At 46.9% G+C, this 22,134-nt stretch overlaps 1 protein-coding gene across 7 annotated transcripts in view; it reads right to left on the bottom strand.

The window, feature by feature from the left end:
* Window positions 1-22,134, bottom strand: part of lrba (LPS responsive beige-like anchor protein) — a 197,246-nt gene that overhangs the window by 10,063 nt on the left and 165,049 nt on the right. For 5 of the 7 annotated variants that reach the window (XM_048245589.1, XM_048245607.1, XM_048245615.1 and 2 more), the window contains 6 exons: window positions 21,549-21,716; window positions 16,195-16,284; window positions 12,718-12,910; window positions 11,577-11,642; window positions 5,089-5,244; window positions 3,095-3,262 (listed from right to left, as the gene is read on the bottom strand). In XM_048245589.1, coding sequence (XP_048101546.1) covers window positions 3,095-3,262; window positions 5,089-5,244; window positions 11,577-11,642; window positions 12,718-12,910; window positions 16,195-16,284; window positions 21,549-21,716 — 841 coding nt within the window. The remainder of the gene's footprint in view (window positions 1-3,094; window positions 3,263-5,088; window positions 5,245-11,576; window positions 11,643-12,717; window positions 12,911-16,194; window positions 16,285-21,548; window positions 21,717-22,134) is intronic. The other 2 variants (XM_048245617.1, XM_048245625.1) reach the window with 1 other exon arrangement.

The raw sequence follows: 22,134 nt of genomic DNA, 5'->3' as shown, positions 1-22,134 counted from the left end.
TATAAAGGGGATCTCTGGCCCTGTGGCTAACAGACTCTCCTGCGGTTTGTGGTAATGGAGCGGCACATTGTTGTACTGAGGGGCTGAGCTGAGCTGATTACTGCCACGCTGCTATACGTGCTATGCAGGCACACACACAAACGCATGTGCACACACACACACTTGTATATACACACAAACAGAGGCAAATATTTTCATATTCATGCTACACAAATTATTTTAATGTATGAACAATTATTTGAACTATACTACCATTGAATCTCTCTCTCTCTCTCTCTCTCACTCACACTCACACTCACACTCACACTCACACTCACACTCACACTCACACACACACACACACACACACACACACACACACACACTCACACACACACACACACACACACACACACACACACACACACTCTCTCTCTCTCTCTCATTTAACACATATAATAACATACTCAAATATGTTGCTCCTTTACAAACCCTAGAGCCATCTATTGGAGACATACATTTCCCTATAGATACACAGCTGAGCTTTAAGCTGCTTACGCACAAAGAAAACTTAAATACGGCATGTATGCTAATATCCTTATGAACTGGTTACCATTTCAATTCTTCCACACAATCAGCAAATAATTTATGTTATAATTTGCAAATTCTCTAACCTTCCTTTTTATATACTTGTAAATTGTTAAATACTTTTAAACCTGTTTGTTTTAATGATGCATGTTGGAAAATGTAGTTAGTTTTGAAGCGTATGCTGATGAGGTCAGTAAATTAACAGTACCTCCAGAGTAATGTGTTCAAGTGAAAGCATTATAAATCAAGTGAAGTCATCTAAAGGTGTGAAACTTCAAATCAGAACAGCTATTTTAAAAAGAGGAACAATAACATGCAATGGAAAAGTTGAGAACATACCCGTCTATATATATATATATATATATACACACACACACACACACACACAGAGAGAAAATGGGCATGATACACACAATACACATAACAGTACTGTAAGATATAATTTTCTATTTAAATATCATAAAATATATATATCCTAAGAAATATAGATCAGACATTGTTAGTGCAGATATGTTGTAAACAACTGTTTTTAATGGCGCATCGACGGTTAAGTGCTTTTTAAGGAGGCACCAGTAGGCTTTGGGCTACTTAAGTATCTGGAGCGACGGCATCTGTGGGATTGATTCTGAACTACAAACAGTTGAAAAGAAAGAACTTTCTACAGAAACATATTGGTCTATTAGCATTCTAAGACTATAAGGCTAACCCATACAAGCAACGGTGTAAGCCAGCTTTAGCAGGATACAAAGAAAGCCGGCCAGTTTCATCATCATCATCATCATCATGAGAGAAGGCTGTGTAATGCTGGACGTCTAGCAGAGTGAGGAAGAAAAAGCCATATCCAAAACTGGCCATAGAAACGAAAAGACTAATATGCGCTAAATGAAACAGATCCTGGGAGGATGATTGCAAATATGCTAGAAAGACAAGTGCAAGTTTAGGTGTTTTGACCACAGAGAAGAAACTTTGGGAGGCACGGAACTAATGAGCAGATGACAGAGGAGTGACCGTAGAGGAAACATGATCGTCTGGGGTGCTTCAGTGCTGCTAAAGGGTGCAATTTGTAAAGAGTGAAAGCAATCTTAAACAACGAACTCCGTTTGAACAGAACTCAATTGCCTTGCCATGCCATACCGTGTGGACGGCACTTGACTGAAGCCATTTTTGTCCTACAACAAGAAAGATCCAAAGCATTGCTTCAAATGACGCAGAACTGCAAGGGGAGGAACACACTTTATATTTTTCAACCTCATTTTATGAATAACAATGAAAGCTTAATAAATAAATAACATAAATACAAAAATTCATTATTTTCTGAAAAATGTGTAATTTCTTGTGTATATAAATGGTCAGGCCATCTAATTTTGGTAGCTGAAAACATGAAAATTGACATAGCAAAACACATACAGTATCTTTATTTATTTCAAACAGTACATTTTTAATGTACAATTCGTACAGAATTCAGATATGATGTAATTTATTCATTTTGTCAATAACTTTTAATAACAATAGATTTTCTGTGTGTATCCTATTTGTTTATTAAAAATATAAATATGTGTATTCTATTTCTATTTTTCTATAATACATTTTTTTCTTTTAAAATATTTGGAAAACGCCAACACTCCCAAGCAAGCAGGAAGCTTACATCACCACATTGACCTCAACAAGATGAATGCGGCGATGTGCTTAATTAACTCAATTTTGGTCAGTCATAAATAGTGCTCCATTTGCAACAGGGCACTTAACAGAGTATAGTGTACGTGTGTGTGCTGGATTAACACACGGAGAGGTGGCTGTTTGAAGCTGCCGCTGTGGCCATATGTTAGTGTGTGAGCAGGCCGCCGCCTCCCTGGGCTCTGCACTTTATAGAGCTGAGATGGATGGGCTTGAACTTTGATGTGCCTGCGACCCCACTAGTCACACACTCTCACTGCTAGTGGCCTTCTCTAACTTTCACTTACACACACACACACACACACACACACACACACACACACACACACAAACGCACACACGCACGTCTCTTTCACAGATGTAAACGCAGGCAGAACCCATTTGCGGCTCAATAGTGGCCTGAAACCCAATCTGTGTGAAAGAGGCCTGCTGTGGTCAGATGAAACTTGCTGTAGCTCCACAGAGTGAGCTGTAAATCACTGTGTTGGGCCTGTCACATGGCTCTGTGTGTGTGTGTGAGCGAGAGAGAGAGAGAGAGAGAGAGAGAGAGAGAGAGCAAATTTGTGAGTGAAGAGCAGAGGAATCCACACTGCCCATTACCAATGTGGTTATTTAGCCAATGCTATTGCATTCTATGGTTAAGAGTAAGAGACTACTCTTACGCACAGGGGAGATTTTCCGATAAGATACAGAGAAGGGTTTTATTCAACATTAAAGTGCTTTAGACTAAGTGATGTCTCCTAGCATCTGAGAGGTCTGCACTTCCGTCCAGCTCTTATGGGGTCAGATTCAGCCGTGAGAGAGCCACTACATGTGTCTGTGTGAGGTGTTGTGGTCTGGCAGGGGTGCTTACTTCCAGGGTTCTCTCCGATGCTGTTGTGCTTGCCGTTCCAGTACCAGAGCAGCAGGGTGGCGTCCCTGGAGCCGGACAGCATGTAGCAGTCGCCCCCGATGTAGGACTCGGAGCGCGCCAGACACGTCACCACGTCCCGATGGCCAAACACAATTTGAGTGAGTTTCCCTGTCAGAAAACACACACCCTATGTTAAGCTACTGCAGGGGTCTGGCATTTAAATATTACAACAAACATTTGAAATATTGAAGCATAATGTAATTCACTAATATTGTCACACATGATTAATTCATTAGAGCAATTTATGGCTGCTAGACTGGAACCAATATCCTCCTGTTGTACAGATGCCTCTAGCGCAGTACAACAGTAAAGGACAGGAAGGTGATATTCATATTTTACTCTAATATTTTACATTATTATTACATCTGGGGAAATGCTAGCAATTACATCAGAGTATATAACTGAAATCTTATCATATAAATTTAACTCACAAATAAGATTATATATTATTTGCAAACCAATTTAACTGACCTCTGGGAAGAAACATAAGGCATGAAATACCCAGCTATTAAATTAAATAGCATACAACACACACACATGCATGCACACACGCACTCAGACTGCTGCTATGTGAAGAACTCCTATATGAAGTGGTGCGAGACTTTGGAAGGCGTCTGCTATCTGTTAACCAGTCTACACACATCACAGACTGATTTTTACAGGAGTGTAAATATTTGGTCTTGAGAATTGTGTGTGTGTGTGTGTGTGTGTGTGTCCTGTCCATGGGTCTCTCTGTCTCTGTGTCTTTCTTTCTCTCTGTATGTGTGCGTGGTAATTGCTGTCAGATTGCAGGCTGAAGTAAGGGGCTTGTATGCCTGTCTATATGATGGCATAACAGTGTGCATGTGTGTGTGTGTATGTGAATGTGCTGACCTCAATGGTCAGTGTGTGTATATTTTCATTGCCAACTCCAGTGCTGCAGATGACATTTATTTCTGTGCATCAACATCAGTCTGATAATTAGTAGCTCCGTAGTGCAGGAGCTGTAGCCACACACTGGGCTGTGAGCTCTGCTCTGCGCTGCTCTGTGCTGTCGAACATAACCCAGCCCAACCCAACAGCCGCCCAGCAGCCCAGCGAGCCCCAGTGAGTGACAGGGAGAAGTCTGCTCCCGCTGCGCTGGCTTAATTACTGCTACTGTTCTGTTCAGACAACACCTCCACACGGCTGTAGGACACACACCAGAGCCAAACACACACAGTCCAAATGATTCAACGCAACCGTTAGATATTTGGCAATATCCTCCACACCACTGGAAACTCTGTGGCTAAGTCATTAGTCTCAGTGGCTATACTGGAGCAGCATTGTTTTCTATGGGCACTATACAAAGGCAATGGACGTGAGGCCCGGCTAGACCAACAGCACACTAATGCAATCAGTGGCTGATTGACACAGAGCCGGCCCATCAGCTCTTAATGATAAGATAAACTGCTCAGTGTGCCAGTGTAACCCCTACTCAAACATACCCCCATATGCTCCCATATACAGCACATACACAACACTACACTGAGCATGGCACAGCCTCAACACCCCCACACATACACACATACACACACACACACATACACACACACACACACACACACACACACACACACACACACAGAGCCCTATTTCTCCATTAGCCTCTCGGCTCTATTCTCTGTTTCTCTTTCCAGCCTTCCATCTGTCTCACAATGAGATCCTTGCCCTCTGAAATTGAATTGTGTGGGCCCCATGTAGATGTGTAGATGGGTGGACGCAGTGTACTCACAGGGGAGTGTGAAGAAAAAAGGTGTGTGTGTGTGTGTGTGTGTGCGTGGTGTGTGTGCACACGTGTGAAATGGAGCTGTCTCAAACGCGCAGGGCTCATTCGTGACCTCTCGCCCCCAAACACCATCCCCGCGCCACCGCCCCCTCCCCCGCCAGTCCGAGGCTTGGGTCGCCGTGGTTACCTGAGTCCGTGGAGTAGACGCGGAAGCTCTTGTCCCAGAAGCCACAGAGCAGGATGAAGCGGTTGTCAGCGGTGATGGTGAAGCACTGGGAGTGGACCTGGATACTCTGGTCCAGCAGGTCGGAGATCTGCCGCCGGTGAGTGCCCACATTACTGGCTGAGAGACCGGCACAGAGAAGGAGAGCCATCATTAGCAACGCACAGACAAACAGACAGACAGACAGACAGACAGACGAGGGATCAGCTTGACAGAAGTCTCCTATAAAAGGGCAGTACAACTAGAGCTGTGTTTCTTTAGAGAACAGATTGAACGAGAGAACTAGATGTACCGCATAGCGGTACAAAATATGACCGCCGCTCAGTCCTGTACATCCGTTCCGCGAAAATAAATCACACTTCAATTTGTCTCCATATTTTACTCCATCCCCCACTCTTGAAACTTTTGTGTATGCTTGTTTGGCATGCCTGAGTGTGTGTGTGCGGCTGCACAGAAAGTAGCCTACTGGTGCTGAAAAGGTGAATAGATTGTAGAATAGCCAAAGAAGATGTAGCATTGTTATAAAACCTTTAAAATCTCTAAACAATCACAAGTAGGGCAGTTAATCACAGTTCATCCATTGCAACTGGATTGATGAAAGGTCACTTACACCTGTAGGCTACATTGTATTTGGGAAAAGCAAAAGGTATCAGCATAATGTTATTTATTTATTTATTTTTTGTGTAAAACATCTCTGTCAGTTCCATGCCGTTTTCAACAGCTATCAAAAACAAAGGTCATTTTTGGATGGATGGATTTTTTGTGAATGTTTCTTCTTCTACATAAGATTTTAGTCATCTTTAGTTCATGTAATACTTTATTGTCAATGCACAAATTAAGTAACAGTAGTCTGAAACGTTATTGTTAATGCACAAATTAAGTAACAGTAGCCTAGTCTGAAACGAAATGCTGTTTTACATCTAACCAGTGGTGCAAATAACTGACATGTCCAAATGGGCCTTGATGAAATGCGTCGCTAGACTGTTCATACACATTTTAACGGGCCAAAGTTGAAGAGCTGTTGTCCGTTATTGTTCGTGCAAATATAGGCTGACTCATGTTCCCTTGCATTGTTTAACTGAGGTCCATGGCTAGTCTGGCTTTCATCAGACCAAGCTCAATCTTTTAAGAAATCAAAAAATAAATAGCGGGCAGATCAGGCTGGGTTCACCCAGCCTAGTCCATAGGCACCCGATATTGTTTAATTTTCCGATTGAGATATACACGCTCTGGCTATTCTAAATGCAAAAATGCATCAGGGAGTTATGACAAAACGGTAACTAACAAACTAGATCCTAATAGAAAGCTGTTAGCTTCCCTAAGCTACAGGTAGGATTATAAGGTAGGCCTATTTACAACATAAATTGTCAATAGGCTATGCTGGCGACACTAATAAAATCTCCTTTGGAAACCAATGGCTTACGCCTTACAGTATCAAGCGGACTTAAACTGCCATATCGTGGCGAAAAATTTTAATAACATTCAAGCAGCTCCATGAGTCAAGGAAAGCGCGAATGAAGTAGCCACTTCTAGATGGGACCCACTACACAGTAGCTTAAGGTGTGTTGCTAAAGCAGCCATAATGAAATGAAGGTGTCATTGTTTGGATACTTCACACACACGTGCTTTTTAATTTCACAAGACTACAACTACCAAGCTGTAATCAAAGCACATCGATTCCCCTCTCACACCATGCACGCACTTAAAACAAAATAAACAGGCGTCTCAGTCTCACGCATGTATAGGCAAAACTGTATCAGACCGGTTAATAACGTTGGTAAATCTTCCATTGCACAGAATGATTTTGTAGCACGTGCAATAAATGACAGTCGAAAGATACAAACAGTGCTGCTATCAATTTGCTTGGTATAACCGCATTTATAGTTTTCTACAAATGCAATCAATCAAATGCCTCCATCACCCAACTAACTACCTAGGTCCTTATTGATATTACAAGATTAACGTACCTGCAGTAAAAACCAAGCATGTCCGATAAACATCCTCAGATTTATTTCAACTTCAAGAAGAAATGGGAATTACACTTCATGTGAACATCGTCCTATCCTTATTAGATGTCCGCTGAGGCAAATTACAGTCCTTGTAGGAAGCGTCCATTGTTTTTTCCAACCCACTTTTAACTTCCAACAAAATTACGTCTCACTGCAACGATGCGCCATCTAGTGGACAAACGACTACTTATCGCCAATACTGAAAATGCAGCCATGATGACCCGGGGACGAAATGAAATTTTTCCGTAAAAGTCTAGTGGGGCTACATACCCACCAAATTTCATGTACCCCGGTGGTTCGGTGTCCCGGGTATCAATGACCAAAAATTCAGGGAGTAGATGACGGTAAAAATTCTTGAATTATGTGCATGTGTGCGTGTACAAATTTATGTTTATGTGTGTGGGTGTGTGTGTGTGTGTGTATGTGCGTGCTTGTGTGTTTGCCTGCGTATGTGTGTTTGTGCATGTGCATGCATGCGTACATATGTCTACTGTGTGAGTATGTGTCATACGTATGATTACTGTAAATGTATGTGTGTGCGTGTGTATCTGTTTATGCACATGTGTGCACATGGAATGGGTTAACATGACCCCTGGAGGCAAACATAATGGGAAAAATTGGTCATCCTAGGCCCTACAGTTCTCAAGATATTCACAGAGAACTGTGTCTGCCCTACCCTCCTTTCGGGGTCCAGTCCAGCGGGGGCTACAGATCAAAACGAAGAATAACGGTTCCATGCTATCCATGTGGGGTACATGCCCACCAAGTTTTGTGTACCCCGGTCTTTCAGTGTCCCGAATCCTTGTTGGTGTACGCCACTAAATGTACACATAAATTATTTTATTGTAAGGCCCCCCATGAACGAAAAGTACACAAAACTTGGCATGCATTCGGAGGGTGTCATAATGATCCTACACTTTTAATTTCGTGCAGTTTTGACCTTGTCAGCCAGAGATATTGTGATGAAAACACCTAATTTTTTGCTTTTAATTTTTAACTAGGTGGCGCTATACATGAAATAAGTGGTAATGGGATGGGTTGACATGCCCCCTTAAGACCAACATACATAAAAAAGGTGGACCTCCTAGGCCCTACGGTTATCGAGATATTCACAGAAAACTGTCTCCGGCCAGCCAGTCCAGTCCAGCGGGGGGGCTACAGATCAAAACGAAAAACGATGGTTCCATGCTATCCATGTGGGGTTACATGCCCACCAAGTTTCGTGTACCCCGGTCTTTCAGTGTCGGAAATTTGGGCATGCGAAAAAGAAAAAAAAACAAAATAATCTGACTAAACCTATATGACCGCCGCTTCGCTGCGCGGCGGTCATAATAACGGTAGAAAGAGGGGAAATGAACAGAGCAGCTATAGGAGAAAAGAGTTCTCATAGAAATCAATCTTTCATCAAGACAGACTCATTGTACACAACGTGAAGTTGACAAAAAGCCTCTGTAGTGTTGGCGTGTGTGTGGAACGGTTGGTGGTGAAGGATTGGAGCAGGCCGAGCACAGCCACAGACGTGGGGAAGCAGGACAGAAGGAGAGGAATGAAGGTAAGCTGACAAATGTGGGTGGGGGGGGGTGGACAGACCCAGGGAATGTTTGAGAGTGAGCAGCTTTCAACTGAAAAAAGAAAGAGAATGTCATGAATTTTACTCCCACTTCTCTCCAACACTGAAACGGACGTTAAACCCTTACAACAAAAAATATGAGGTTGCCGGCGGTGGGCATTTATGATTTTCACACAGGCGTGATTTGTGGCTGAGCACATAAACTACCCTAACGACGGAGCGCTTCCTCGCGCTCTCCGACTCACACGCCGGGAGAGGCCCTCCTTCTCACAGCCAGCGCCGGCCGCAGGAGCCCAGCTCTCCATGAGAGCAGTGCCTGAGACCCCCACCCCGCCGCCGTAAATAAAGGACTCGGCCGCAAACTGCTGAGTCGCAAGTTAGGAGGCAAAAGAGAACAGAGAGACGGTCAGAGAGTGGTTCAGATACGGAGATGGAACATGAGGCAGGGAGAGGGAGAGGGGGAAGAGTGACCACTGCAGACGGTGGCATGCCAAAGAGAAGGAACAACCCATGAGTGTTTTACTCCTCTAGACAACGACACACACACACACAGCAGCACAAAAAACATTTAGAAACAGGTGAGAGACACCATGACACACACCAGTGGCCTATTCCATCCAAACACACGCACACACACACGCACACACACACAAGCACACACACACACACACAGGAACACCAAGCTGTCCTAGCAGTCAGTTAGAATTTACAGTGTTTAAAGTTGGCCTACCAAGGAATGTAGGCTGCATAAATACAGAGATGACACTTTTTGAGGAAGAAAAGAAAAATGGCGCACTCGTACACAAAGAGGATATGTCATGTTTCTCACGGAGAACCAGAAATTAGGCAGAATAGAGCAGAGACCTGTCCTGGACAACCACTGAGTAAGACGACTATAAATACAACACTGACATATTCAGCTTAAACCTTAACCCTTGAAACAAACTAACATTCCACTCACATGACAGGCTTCAGGGTCGGACGATATCTCACAGCCTCCAGTCCTCTCTGTTCCCACCCTCTCTCCACCATCCATCCTCTCCCCAGCACTCAGAGCTGCCCCTCTCGCTCCTTTACTCCTCTCCTCAGGACTCAGAGCTGCCCCTCTCGCTCCCTCACTCCTTCACCAGGACTCAGAGCTGCCCCTCTCGCTCCTTTACTCCTCTCCTCAGGACTCAGAGCTGCCCCTCTTGCTCCCTCACTCCTCTCCTCAGGACTCAGAGCTGCCCCTCTCGCTCCCTCACTCCTCTCCTCAGGACTCAGAGCTGCCCCTCTCGCTCCCTCACTCCTCTCCTCAGGACTCAGAGCTGCCCCTCTCGCTCCCTCACTCCTTTACCAGTGCATGAAAACCTAATCAATTCCTTCTAGTGCGCACCACTTAGGAGCCAGCGTATTGATTGGCTGGGAGCGTGTCCACACCTGCTGACAGCATATCATTACACACTCTTCAAATCCTCATTAGGGCCAGTCAATAGCACCCACACATCTGTGGCCTTAACCACCAGCCACCACACAGGAACCTCAGAGCCACACACCCAACACTGGCTCAGCTACGACAGCCATCCATCCCTCTCCATCCACCCCCCCTCCCCCCCCCCCCCCTTCCATAAAACACTTTCACATACACAAACTACATGACAGACTAAAACTCTGGTTGAGAGCAGGAGAACATCACACCTATAGAACACACAGCCATCCAATGAGGCTGAGATGCTTTTAACTGGCCAGTGAACATTTTATAACAAAACACAATCCACTAACAATGAACAGCAGCTAGTGGTGCAGGCCAGCCGCAACTCTGAGCAGAGGCTACTGAGTGGACTGCCAGCGGGTCTGGTGTTGAAGGAGGGCTAGAGCAGATGTGGACGGGGAGAGGTCACATGACCACAGTCTGAGCGGGAGGTCCATAAAAGGGGAGAAAGGGGTGAGAGGACAGGCACAAGAATCCTGGACCTTCCTACTGATGCGGAGGAAAGATGGGAGGGGGAGGGCAAGATGGAGGAAGAACAAACAATACCATATACTGTAATGTCCATGGGGTTGTTGAGGTCAGTTTGAGTCCATTCTGATCGTTCTTAGCATGATCTCCATCCTTTAATCAATGGTGAACCTATTTATACGATTTGCAACCTGAATTTTTGAGATATATTGTAGCTCTTAAAGGTACACTATGCTGGTTTAGGTATTTTTGGCGAGTTTAGAGCTCCCTCTAGAATCACGATGTATTTATATGTTACTCTGCTATTATAAATAGCAAACTTCTCGTGATTTAGGAGTAACAACAGGCAAAAACTATGTCCAGCTACGCTAGGTGAACGATTTGCCTATTACAAGTTTGTTTACTATCAAATTGGTTTCATAAAGGTGAAAATGTTGCATAGTGTGCCTTTAATTATTGTAGAAATGGATCATTTAGCAATTTCAAAAAGAGAGATAAAATCACTATGGATAAAAACAGGGGGTTCTCTAGGTTTCTTTTTTCTCCTTTGTTCGTGTCCTCTCATCAACAAGTCGGAGCGGTGAGCGTCCAGGGAGCCGTGGCACAGAAGGCCATATTGTCCTGACAGCAGGCACGGAGCACAACGCTCAGCTCCACACATTATTGCACCATTCATATTCATCTGTCTGACACACACACTCTTCACTGAGTCACATTAAAGAGAGGGTGAAGAGGAGAAGAGAAGGAGAGAGAGAGAGAGGGAGGAAGGGAGGGAGAAATGATGAAATACAGGGTAAGCCACAGCTCATTGCATTCCAATTTGCATGCAAATGCCTCGTGCCGTAGTGGCAAGTGCGCCTGGCAGTTTGGGTGAAAAACAACAGCAATCTCCACCCAGGGCTGTCGTCATGGCAATGACAGACAAGAAACTGACCTATCAGAGGGTCGATCTCCACTGGCAGCTGGTACTGCTGATCTTGAACAGAAGAGCCTTGATGACCTGCAGAGAGAGTGGTGGAGAGAGAGAGAGAGAATGAGAAATGGTATTAATACTGTAGTCATGTGGCCTGTTGGGGAGGGGGTGTCTTATTTATGAAGGATGCTAAAAAGTCATTTCCTGCGCTGCTGAACTATCAGAGAGAATTTGTGTTCCATCCAACGGAGACCCAGAGGAAAAGCTGCCCGCCAACCACAGCACACACTGCTCAAGCACTTGGGACACATCCTACTGCTGAAATAAACACCATCAATATAGGAGCGCCATAGAACAACTCCCGCCATCGCTGACCTGGAAGTGTGTGTGCGTGTGTGTGAGACAGTGGGCCAGACTACAAATAAAAGGCGTTACAACTGGGACTATAATATGAGCTCTCATGTGAACTCGAGCTGTACGCTGTCAATTAGGCTTCAGACATCCCAGAGAATAGCCAAACAGGGAGTGGTGAAGCAATTTCAAGCAGTGCAGAAAGCAGCCCTTCCAGCCTCCTCCACAGTTACATGAGCTCAGAAGGGGAATCAGAAAGGCTCCTCATATGCTCCATGCCTTGATGCTGGCTTCCACTCTCCTCCTCCCCCCCCCTCCGGTGGATGGCCCGGGGGCTTGCCCATGCAGATGGATTGACGTAAACTAAATAAAGAGGAGCAGGAGCGGGAGTGAGCCCTGACTGATGAGAGTGGACAGGAACCCTAATGCTGACCAGTGGAAGTGTCACATTTTATTCTGAGCTCGCAGGCCCAGAGCTGCCGTAGCGCCTCAGACGTGAGTGACTTCCCAGGTCAGCCGACAGATGGGCTCTCCACACCACAACACACCAGCACACACTCAACTCTATCTCTCAAGATAGACATGAATCCATCCATCCATCCCTCCATCCATCCATCCATCCATCTCAGTGTCTGTTTGGAAGATTTGGGTGAGCATATATACAGGAAGTAGCTAAGTAGCTGCTGAGCTGAGTGTGTATAATACTTCACATATAAAACATATCTTAGTTCATGTCAGTAGTGTTTTGTGGTGCCCATAGGAATGTTCAGAGTGCACTTGATGCTCTTCCTCTACATGTGCTGAGACTCACCGGTGAGGCCATGCCACTTGTTGACGGAGAAGAGGCGGTTGGCGGTGACGGTGATGATGGCGGGGTTGGCCAGGCCGGGCTGGGTGTTGGCCGCCACATGGGTGACCGGGGAGTTGGAGGGGAACTTCAGCACCATGATGACGTCCTGCTGCATCTGCTCTGTGAACATCAGCGGTGTCTGCAGGAGGAGATACTGTTGAGACCGATGACCGGGAGAGAGAGGGGGAGCCACGCGCGCACACACAGACGGGAGGGGTGGGGGTGAGGGAGGGAAGGGAGGATGGAGGGAGGATGGAGGAGAGGTGAAGAGAAACGCAAGTTAGGAAGCCAGCAGAAGTGAAGCTCAAGCACGGATGACGCCAAGAGCAGGAGGAGTGCGTTGCCATGCTCCAAATGACACCGGTGCAGCCAAAACCGTCTCGTAATGATGACCTCATCACAAGAGCACTGATGCTGCAAGCGGCGCGGTGACATGAGGAGCACAGCAGGCCCTGAGGAGCAGAGGGGGGAGCAGTGGGGAGCAGCGCACGGAGCAGAGCAGCACTAACAGGAGCTTTAAAAAAAACCCGACATGATTGCACAGTCCTGAAGTCAGTCAACCATCAAGTGCACTTCCCAGTTTGACATTCAAAGAGAGATCTCTTACCACGGGAGGATTAAGAAGCAACAGCAGTGGGTAATCACTGGCTGGCCTCACGCAACCGCGCACGATGGGATGGATGCGTCTGGCCTGCTGCTACGTTCTGAGCTATTTGTTCCCAAATGAATATGATGTGCAGCTCAAACAGACTGTCGGCCATTGAACGATGCAGAAACTTCCACTGACAGCAAAACAATTCTGCTATGCTTATGACTTTGATATAAATCTGTGAAATTACATCAACAAGATGGTAATACAGAAAGTGTGTGAGTGTGTGTGTGCACGTGTTACCAAGACACTAGTTCAAACATCTGAATGCCCTGGGTAAACAGATGATATTAAGGGCTGAAATGTACTGTGTTGGAAAATAGGAAGTGAACGCTGGCTGCATATCTGGTGCAGGACTCATGCCAAAGGTTGTCCTTCTGTGGTGCTCATGACCTCCACTGGCCCATAAGGATTCGTGTTCAAGTAAATAAAAGGGTATGCGTGCGTGTGTGCGTGTGTGCGTGTGTACGTTTGTACGTGTGCGCGTGTGTTAAAATGATGATGTCTATGCTTTATGTCAAAAGCACATAGAGCCAAATCCTCAAGTCTGACAGCCACATAGTGCTTCTGACAAAGTCATTACAGTGAGAGAAAGACAGAGGAAAGAGAAAGCACGAGTGAGAGAGAGAGACAGAGGAAAGAACGAACGAGTGAGGGGACTGCGGAGAGGTCAACCAGGTGAGAGGGAGACAAACAAAGCCAAGAGAAACGGGACACTGAGGACGAGTCAGCAGGGGTGAGTGAGAGAGATGGACACTGAGGACGAGTCAGCAGGGGTAAGTGAGAGATGGACACTGAGGACGAGTGAGCAGGGGCGAGTGAGAGAGATGGACACTGAGGATGAGACACTGAGAGAGATGGATGGGAAGCGCAGGGAAGAGGTTACAGGGACCAGAGAGGAAAACAGGAAGAGCTGCGTCATGGGAATCAGAGCAGATTCACATACACACTCCCACTGAACTCAAAGCAGTACAATCAAATGTGACAAATGACTTCAAACCACATAAACAATGATGGTGAACGCACGTGGGTGAGAGAGCGTTTGGGATCAAAATGGCCTGTGGAGTGCTGACGTGATATTAGGATTCAAAGCATAATGTGCTCGACAAACCATAGGAAATCCTCCTTGATCTAACCAAACCACTATAGGTACCCTGTATCTGAACTGGTGCAATGTGTGCATGCATCTGCCCCTCCACTGCACTGCATACATTTTCAAGTGTAAAGATGGCAGAACTGAAGTAGGGATTTCATTTGATTTCACACACAAAAGCCTGCTACGCTCTACACAAGTAGCCTTCTAATAACAATGCTTTTCTGGCTACTTGGCTACTATCAAATTTAATTCATAAAATGTGGCAGTTTCATCATTACTGCTGTAGTAAGCACTTTCTCGTCTGCCTCGCCTACAAGTCGAAGAATGCAGGCAGAGACTAAATGATTCAGAAGAGGAGAAGAAACTAATCGAATACATACTCTTTATGTAGATCTAATTATATTCCCTGTGCTTACTAGGCAAAAGAAGTGTAAAGGCTCATAAGAGCTCCATCTAAAAATGCTCACAGCTCTCCGAAAACTGATGAGCGCTGGGAAGGCACAGTATTCATCACGTGTCACGTGCGCTGCTCTGTCAGTCCAGTGGCTCTCATAAGGTCTGAGAGTGGGGAGTTGGGTCGGCTCCTGCAGTAGCTGGCTGGCCTCCTGCAGGAACCTCCTGGCCTGCCGGGGTTTGGTCTTCATCTCACTGCACCTCTTATCTCTGCCCATGGCAGCCGGCTTTACTGCGGCCGTACGGGGGGACGTGTTTCCCGACATGGCTAAAGCCAGCCCAGTAAAGCTCTGGTTACAGTAAACCAGGAGAGGCCAAAAATCACCAACACTTTCAACCCAGACCCTCACAAAACATACTGTAGGCCTGCTGAGAGCTGCCTCTGCCTCCAGCCTCTTTATAGGGCTTCAGTGTGGATGGAAAAGGGAGAGGGAGAGTGCAGCACAGTCACATGCCAAATACCTTCACAGTGCTACAAACACTGGGGGTCGCTTGACAGAGAAATTTATACTGTTCTCTCTCTCTCTCTCTCTCTCTCTCTCACACACACACACACACACACACACACACACACACACACACACACACACACACACACACACACACACACAAGCCTGGAGGCTTGTCACATCAGGGCCATTAGTCCCCTGCCTCTCCTGCTGAGAAACCATTTTCCACTTGTAATCCACGTCCTTCATCCCACTTCTCCTCTGCCTCAAACAGCCCGGTAGGATCCATGTTTGGATGCTCAAAAAAGGATAATAATAACAACCAGGAGATGCCAATGATGGAGCGGGAAAAGAAGGCAAAAGAAGAGTCTGCTCTGAGGCTAAGCAGATGGGGGTCATCAGAGCACAGCGTGTGTGTGTGTGTGTGTGTGTGTGTGTGTGTGTGTGTGTGTGTGTGTGTGTGTGTGTGTGTGTGTGTGTGTGTGTGTGTGTGTGTGTGTGTGTGTGTGTGTGTGTCCAAGTAAGAAAGCATTACCTAGTGTAGATTTGAGTGCTTGTGTGTGTTTGAGTGGGCCAGGGGATGGATGATCCCGGAGGACACAATGCTCTCAAGAGCAGGCTGAGCTTACTGTCCGTGTGCATGGGAACAGGGTGCATCTGTGGGTGTGCATACATGTGTATGATTATGAGTGGAAGTGTGCATGTGTATCTGCATTGGGTGTGGAGACGTGAGATACATATGTGTGTGTGTGTGTGTGTGTAGTGAGTGAGTTTGTACATATGTAACTCACCACCTGCATGGCTGAGCTCCTTGGCGGGTGTGGCTCTATGAGTAGCTGACAGGGTGTTTGTCCAAAGCTCCTGATCTGAGATTCAACCGCCTAAGAGAAAGAGAGAGAGTGAGAGAGAGAGAAAGAGAGAGAAAGAGAAAGAGAGATTGGGGGGTGGTAGACACAGAAGTTAGGAGTGTTAGATGGCACTAATGAAGAGATATAGGACCATAAATGTCACCTGAGAACACAGCTCACAAGGTCTGGACTACATCACTCTACTGCGCAGTCTATGAACTGGATGTGTATGAGAGTGGATGTGTGCATGTGTGTAGAGTGTGTATGTGGATGAGAGTGGATGTGTGTGTGTGTGTGCAGAGTGTGTAGAGTGTGTATGTGTATGAGAGTGTTTTTCTGTGTACATTTACATTTAGGAGACACTGTTGTCCAAAGTGACTCACATATGTTAATTACATTGTCCCAGGAGCAACTTGGGGTTAAGTGCTTTGCTCAATGGCACACCGGTGGAAGCCGGGAATTGAACCCACAACTTTCAGGCTACTGCACACTAGCCCATCTCCTTAATCACTACACTACCACCGCCCCCATGTGTGTTTGTGTGTGTATGAGAGTGTACGTGTGCGTGTGTTTTCCACAAGGGTGAAATCTAAAAAATATCAAGAGTAAAATCAGTAGTGACAGCAATGAAGTCAGGTGGTGAGTGTGAGTGTGTGTGAAGTAGAGAGATGAGAAGGTGAGTGGTCACTGTTCAGAGACTGTGTGTGTGCAATGCTGGCATATATCTGCATTCATGTTTGTGTGTGTGTGCGTTGGTTTGTCCTTGTCTGTGTTTGTCTGAGAGCCTGTCTGTGTGTGTCTATGACAATGTTACAGCGTTGGTGCGGTGACGTGTCCATGTGGTTTAGTGTCTGAGAACCAAGCTTTTTCCATGTGAGCGTCAGACGAGAGCCGTGAGGAGGCCCTGCAGATGGGATTTCCATGTGAGCGCTGGCTGTGTGAGTGGGCCCGTCCCTGATGTTCCACTGGATGAGAATAAGCAGAGAGCCGCTCACTGCTCTCCTCTCCACCAGCCCACGCTCCTATCTGTCCCACCGCAGGAGGTGGGGGCGCACGACTGCAGAGCTCTCTCTCTGTCCTTTCTTTTCTTTCTTATGGATGCTGAACCTCCTACTCCTCATCTCTCCATTCCTTGGACACCATCTCTTCTCCTTTCCTTCCCTCTTAGACTACAGTACATCTCACATGCTTCTCTACTCCACCATCTCCTTCCCTCTTAGACTACATCTCCCATGCTTCTCTACTCCACCACCTCCTTCCCTCTTAGACTACATCTCACATGCTTCTCTACTCCACCATCTCCTTCCCTCTTATACTACATCTCCCATGCTTCTCTACTCCACCACCTCCTTCCTTCTTAGACTACATCTCCCATGCTTCTCTACTCCACCACCTCCTTCCCTCTCTCTGTGCTTCTCTTGTCCCCCTTCTAGAGAAACAAAGTGAGTGGAAATCTGCTGCTGGTCTCATTAGGGCAAAACCAGTAAAAGCAGATGACGAGCTGTTTAGTCATGCAAAAAGGACAAAACAGCACATCTCTTGTCTCAGCACAGGCAAAGCCGCCCGGCGTCTGGGAAAAGCCAGTGATCTTTCAGCCCATCCGTGAGACGAACCAGCGACGCCATGATCAAGCTCATGAGCAGCTCATCAGGGCTGAGGGGCCCACCTTGGCAGTCAGAAGTGAGGGGAGAGCCCTGTGCTGAAGCGCCCGTGTCCGTGAGAAACAGTGTGCGTGTGTATGTGTGCTGGTGATGGGTGAAGGGGCTGTCATCTGCGAGCTGAAGGTCATGTCCCTGGGTTTTGGAGCCCGTTTGCTTAAGCTAATGCAGGGGTGCATCTTTAGCAGGCACCCAACCCATCATCATTAAATCCTGCACTGACGTTTACAGGGCCGGCAGGAGAGGGCTTTCTGGGGGTGCGGCATGCTGCGGGCCGCGGGGAGGATGGAGCCAATCTCGGAGGGTGCTGGCCCGTGTCTGATGAGCTCTCCCTATATTCCACACATTTACATGATAACACCCCCTCCACCAGGGCCAGCAGCAGCCCTCAGCAGCCAGGCAAGCAGGCCGCCCCACACCCACTGATTTACTCAGGGCCTTGACAAGGCAATTTGGATGTACAACAAGCTGTGACCAAATCTTCTTATTTCCCATAATGGGGTTCCTTGCGCATATGAGAGAAGGTGAGGCGTGACTGTAGGGGGCTAAATTAAGGTCAGTTTGGGGCTTTGTGTTTGTGTGTGAGGAGGCAGCAGAGTGAAGGGCTCAGGGCCTCTGCTCACGCAGCATGCAGGAGAGCTCTCTTTAATGGAGCAGCCACTGCAGGATGGTAATCATTAGTCATTAATCTGTAATTATGGTATGGGTCTGGACTGTGTTTTCCCACTCTCTCCTCTCTCAAACACACACAAACACACACACACACACACACACACACACACACACACACACACACACACACAGTGACTTAGCAGCAGCATGTGTTTTTTGGTGCAACTGAAATGAGAGGGCAGCACTGCCAGGCTGTCCTCTTTCCTGTGCACTGCTCGACGCTCTTCTCCTTTGTCTGTTCTGTTCTGCAGTCGTCTGGTTCTGTGTGACAGAAAGCAGCAGTGCAGCAGCCAGGAGCAGCCCTGGCACAGCCCAGCCCAGCCAAGCCCAGGCACACTCACACATACTGGCAGACTGTCTGACACGCCACAGGCCTTTCCTTGTGTATGTGTGTGTGTGTGTGTGTCTGTGTGACAAAGTACAAGAGTGCACGGCAGGGAAAGAGGGAAAGAGAAGGAGAAAAGGAGGGAAAGTAGTGTGTGTGTGTGTATGTGTGTGTGTGTGTGTGTGTGTGTGTGTGTGTGTGTGATGTAGCCCAGAACCTAAGGCTTTTCCTCCTCTGCCACAGCCCTGCTTCCGCACAAACATGCTGGCGGTGCAGCGACCAGTCTGTTTATACAACTAATGAAGCTCTCTGAAGCCGGCCTGCAGAGCAGTTCACCCAGCTCCCGTCTGCGTCTGGAGAGGAGGGGAGGGAGGGGGGAGGGGAGGAGGGGAGAGAGAGGAGAGGAGAGGAGAGGAGAGGAGAGGAGAGGAGAGGAGAGGAGGGAGGGAGAGGAGAGGAGAGGAGAGGAGAGGAGAGGAGAGGAGAGGAGAGGAGGGAGAGGAGAGGAGAGGAGGGGAGGGAGGGAGGAGAGGAGAGGAGGGGAGGAGAGGAAGGGAGGGGGGAGTGCCTCCAGCACAGGACAGAGCTGTATCAAAATAAACCCCAAAAAGACAAACCAAACATACAAAAGCAACCACAAGCACTTCACAAGCACTGCCCTTCCGAGAAACATCGTAACAAAAACAAACAATGTAGTTCATGCCATTCATGGAATCTAAAAACAAAGCGCTGATGGGCGTGACACAGGAGTGGCCAAAGAGTGCCCTCAAATGTCCCTCAGGTGGGCTCCGTCACGTGATGATCTGGACACGCCAGCCGTGTAGAGAGCCAATTCACAGAGCCCTGCTGAGGCTGGCATCCCTGACACCCTGCTTTTATTCAGCGCTCGCACATCATCCCAGGGTTTGATAGCAGCGGTGTGGATTTATCGGCTCCCTGATAGAGGGGGCAGCTCAGTGTGAAAGAGGCTGCAAGTGGCAGAGGGCATTAGGCAGGGGACCCAGGGAGAGAGCCAGAGAGAGAGAGAGAGAGAGAGAGAGAGAGAGAGAGCGAGTGCAGTAATGAATCTGCATGCTGTGGAGAGGGCTCAGCACATCTGGATGGGAATGACCTGACTGGCGCCATCAATCAGGCGCTCCGCAGCGCTCCATGCCCCACCCCCTCATCTCCACCTCAGTCCAGCCGCCAAGCATGAAGGGCACAGGAACAGACCCCCTGAGCATGCTCCAGTCTCAGGTCCCTCTAAAGCCCCAGTCCTCTGTTTAAGATTGAATAACTCAAACAGGATTCCAGATATTCTCTTAATCTGAATACATTTTTAGCTGGCTGTCACAGGCCAAACGCTCTTAATTGTGAAGCTCTTTAGACACCGTTTGCCTTGATCTGCTTCTTGTTGTATAACGGCAGGGATGAGCGTGCTGTGATGTGATGTGTCTTTAGCGGAGTGAGTGAGAGCTCTGCTGGTGTGTGTGAGTGAAGGCGATGTATCTGCGTGGGCGTGAGTGAGGAGGAGGCCCAGCGCTGCTCTCCCAGAGGCAGCACATTAGTGTTGACTGTTAGTCAGCCGTCAGGGAACCATGTCAGTGTGGCTAAGCTGCCAGAGAGCGCCATGAATTATGCATAGTCACACAATTGACTCCAGGAGAGTACAGATTTGTCTTCTAGCTTGAATTACCAACACCTCTTGTTATACAGTATAGTATAAGTATATATACTCTTTTGATCCCGTGAGGGAAATTTGGTCTCTGCATTTATCCCAATCCGTGAATTAGTGAAACACACACAGTGAGGTGAAGCACACACTAATCCCGGTGCAGTGAGCTGCCTGCAACAACAGCGCACTTTCGGGGAGCAGTGAGGGGTTAGGTGCCTTGCTCAAGGGCACTTCAGCCGTGCCTACTGGTCGGGGTTCGAACCGGCAACCCTCCAGTTACAGGTCCGAAGTGCTAACCAGTAGGCCACGGCTGCCCTACAAAAAAAAAAATATATATATATATATATTTATTACACGGCTCTTCACAAGACAAGTAGAACACTCCATTGACTTGAATGGGATTTCCCAACGTTCTACGGTAAAATAAATTCATGTAATTACCGCTGCAAACATATAATTACCGCTGTCAATGGCAACGGGGTTTTGCTGCTGATCATATCACTCAGAAGTATTCCGGTCACTTCTTGCATTGGAACTTCATTCAAAAGTGAAAGCAGACGGTTGATCAGCTGTGTTCTAAAGAATGTTTGATTCAAGTTCAGCGTGTGTTGCTTAACTATTTGTTTCTCAGCAAAAAGCCACAACGAAACGCGGTAACAAATAGGCCTAATTGTAAAGAGACATATCGTGGAGTTTATTTTTTCGTTTTGGCAAGTAGTCAGATAATAAAAAGCGGGATAATGTATAGAACGCCGGTCATTATGGAAAAAATAAGTCCCTTCAGGGCAAAACAAGACCCCTCCGCTGGCGCGTCGGGGTCTGGTTCGCCCTGTCGGGACTTATTTTCCCAATAATGACCGGCGTTCTAAACTTTATCCCTTACATAACAAAATATAGAACAAAACAGAAGGAAAAGAAGCTGGATATTGAAGTCATGTAGTACAGACTGCTGATGGTGGTGGTGGTGTAGAGGGTGTGTATGGCAGACCTCTCTGAGCATGGGGTCATTGATGGAGCTGAGGTTGACCGCTCCCTCGTAGGTCAGGTAATAGAAGACATTGAGCGCCCGCACGGCCTCGGGCCCCTGCTGTTTGTAGCCGAAGATGAGGTCGATCCAGTGGTGCAGCTGGCAGGACACAAACTCACTCTCCAGAGCCTACAATGAGAACACACACACAGAAACACACACATAAGGACACTCAGGAACTGGATGCTTTTTATGATAATGTTATTACCTGCCTTACACCTGTCTAATGTTTTCTGTATAGACACAGCCTGAGGGATAGCTCAAGATTTCCTACATTCTAAGGTATTCACCCCATTACACCCCATACCTGAGAGTTCATTCAGAGCATACACATATACTGTACTCACACTCTCTCCAAGACTAAAAAAAAAAGCAACCTTGGTTTAACTCCATAGGCAATGGATAAACAATGCACACTAGATAAGGCAAACACCCAAGAGACCGAAGCAACATTTTGATATCTTCTGGAGGGTCTGGAGGAGATGCGAACATTGACTTGAAACGAAAACAAATGGTTTCCCAGAGATTGACAATTAGCATAAATGAT

Source organism: Alosa alosa, chromosome 1 (assembly GCF_017589495.1).
Source record: "Alosa alosa isolate M-15738 ecotype Scorff River chromosome 1, AALO_Geno_1.1, whole genome shotgun sequence".
Lineage (NCBI taxonomy): Eukaryota > Metazoa > Chordata > Actinopteri > Clupeiformes > Clupeidae > Alosa > Alosa alosa.
This window is presented reverse-complemented; position numbering and strand designations above follow the sequence as displayed.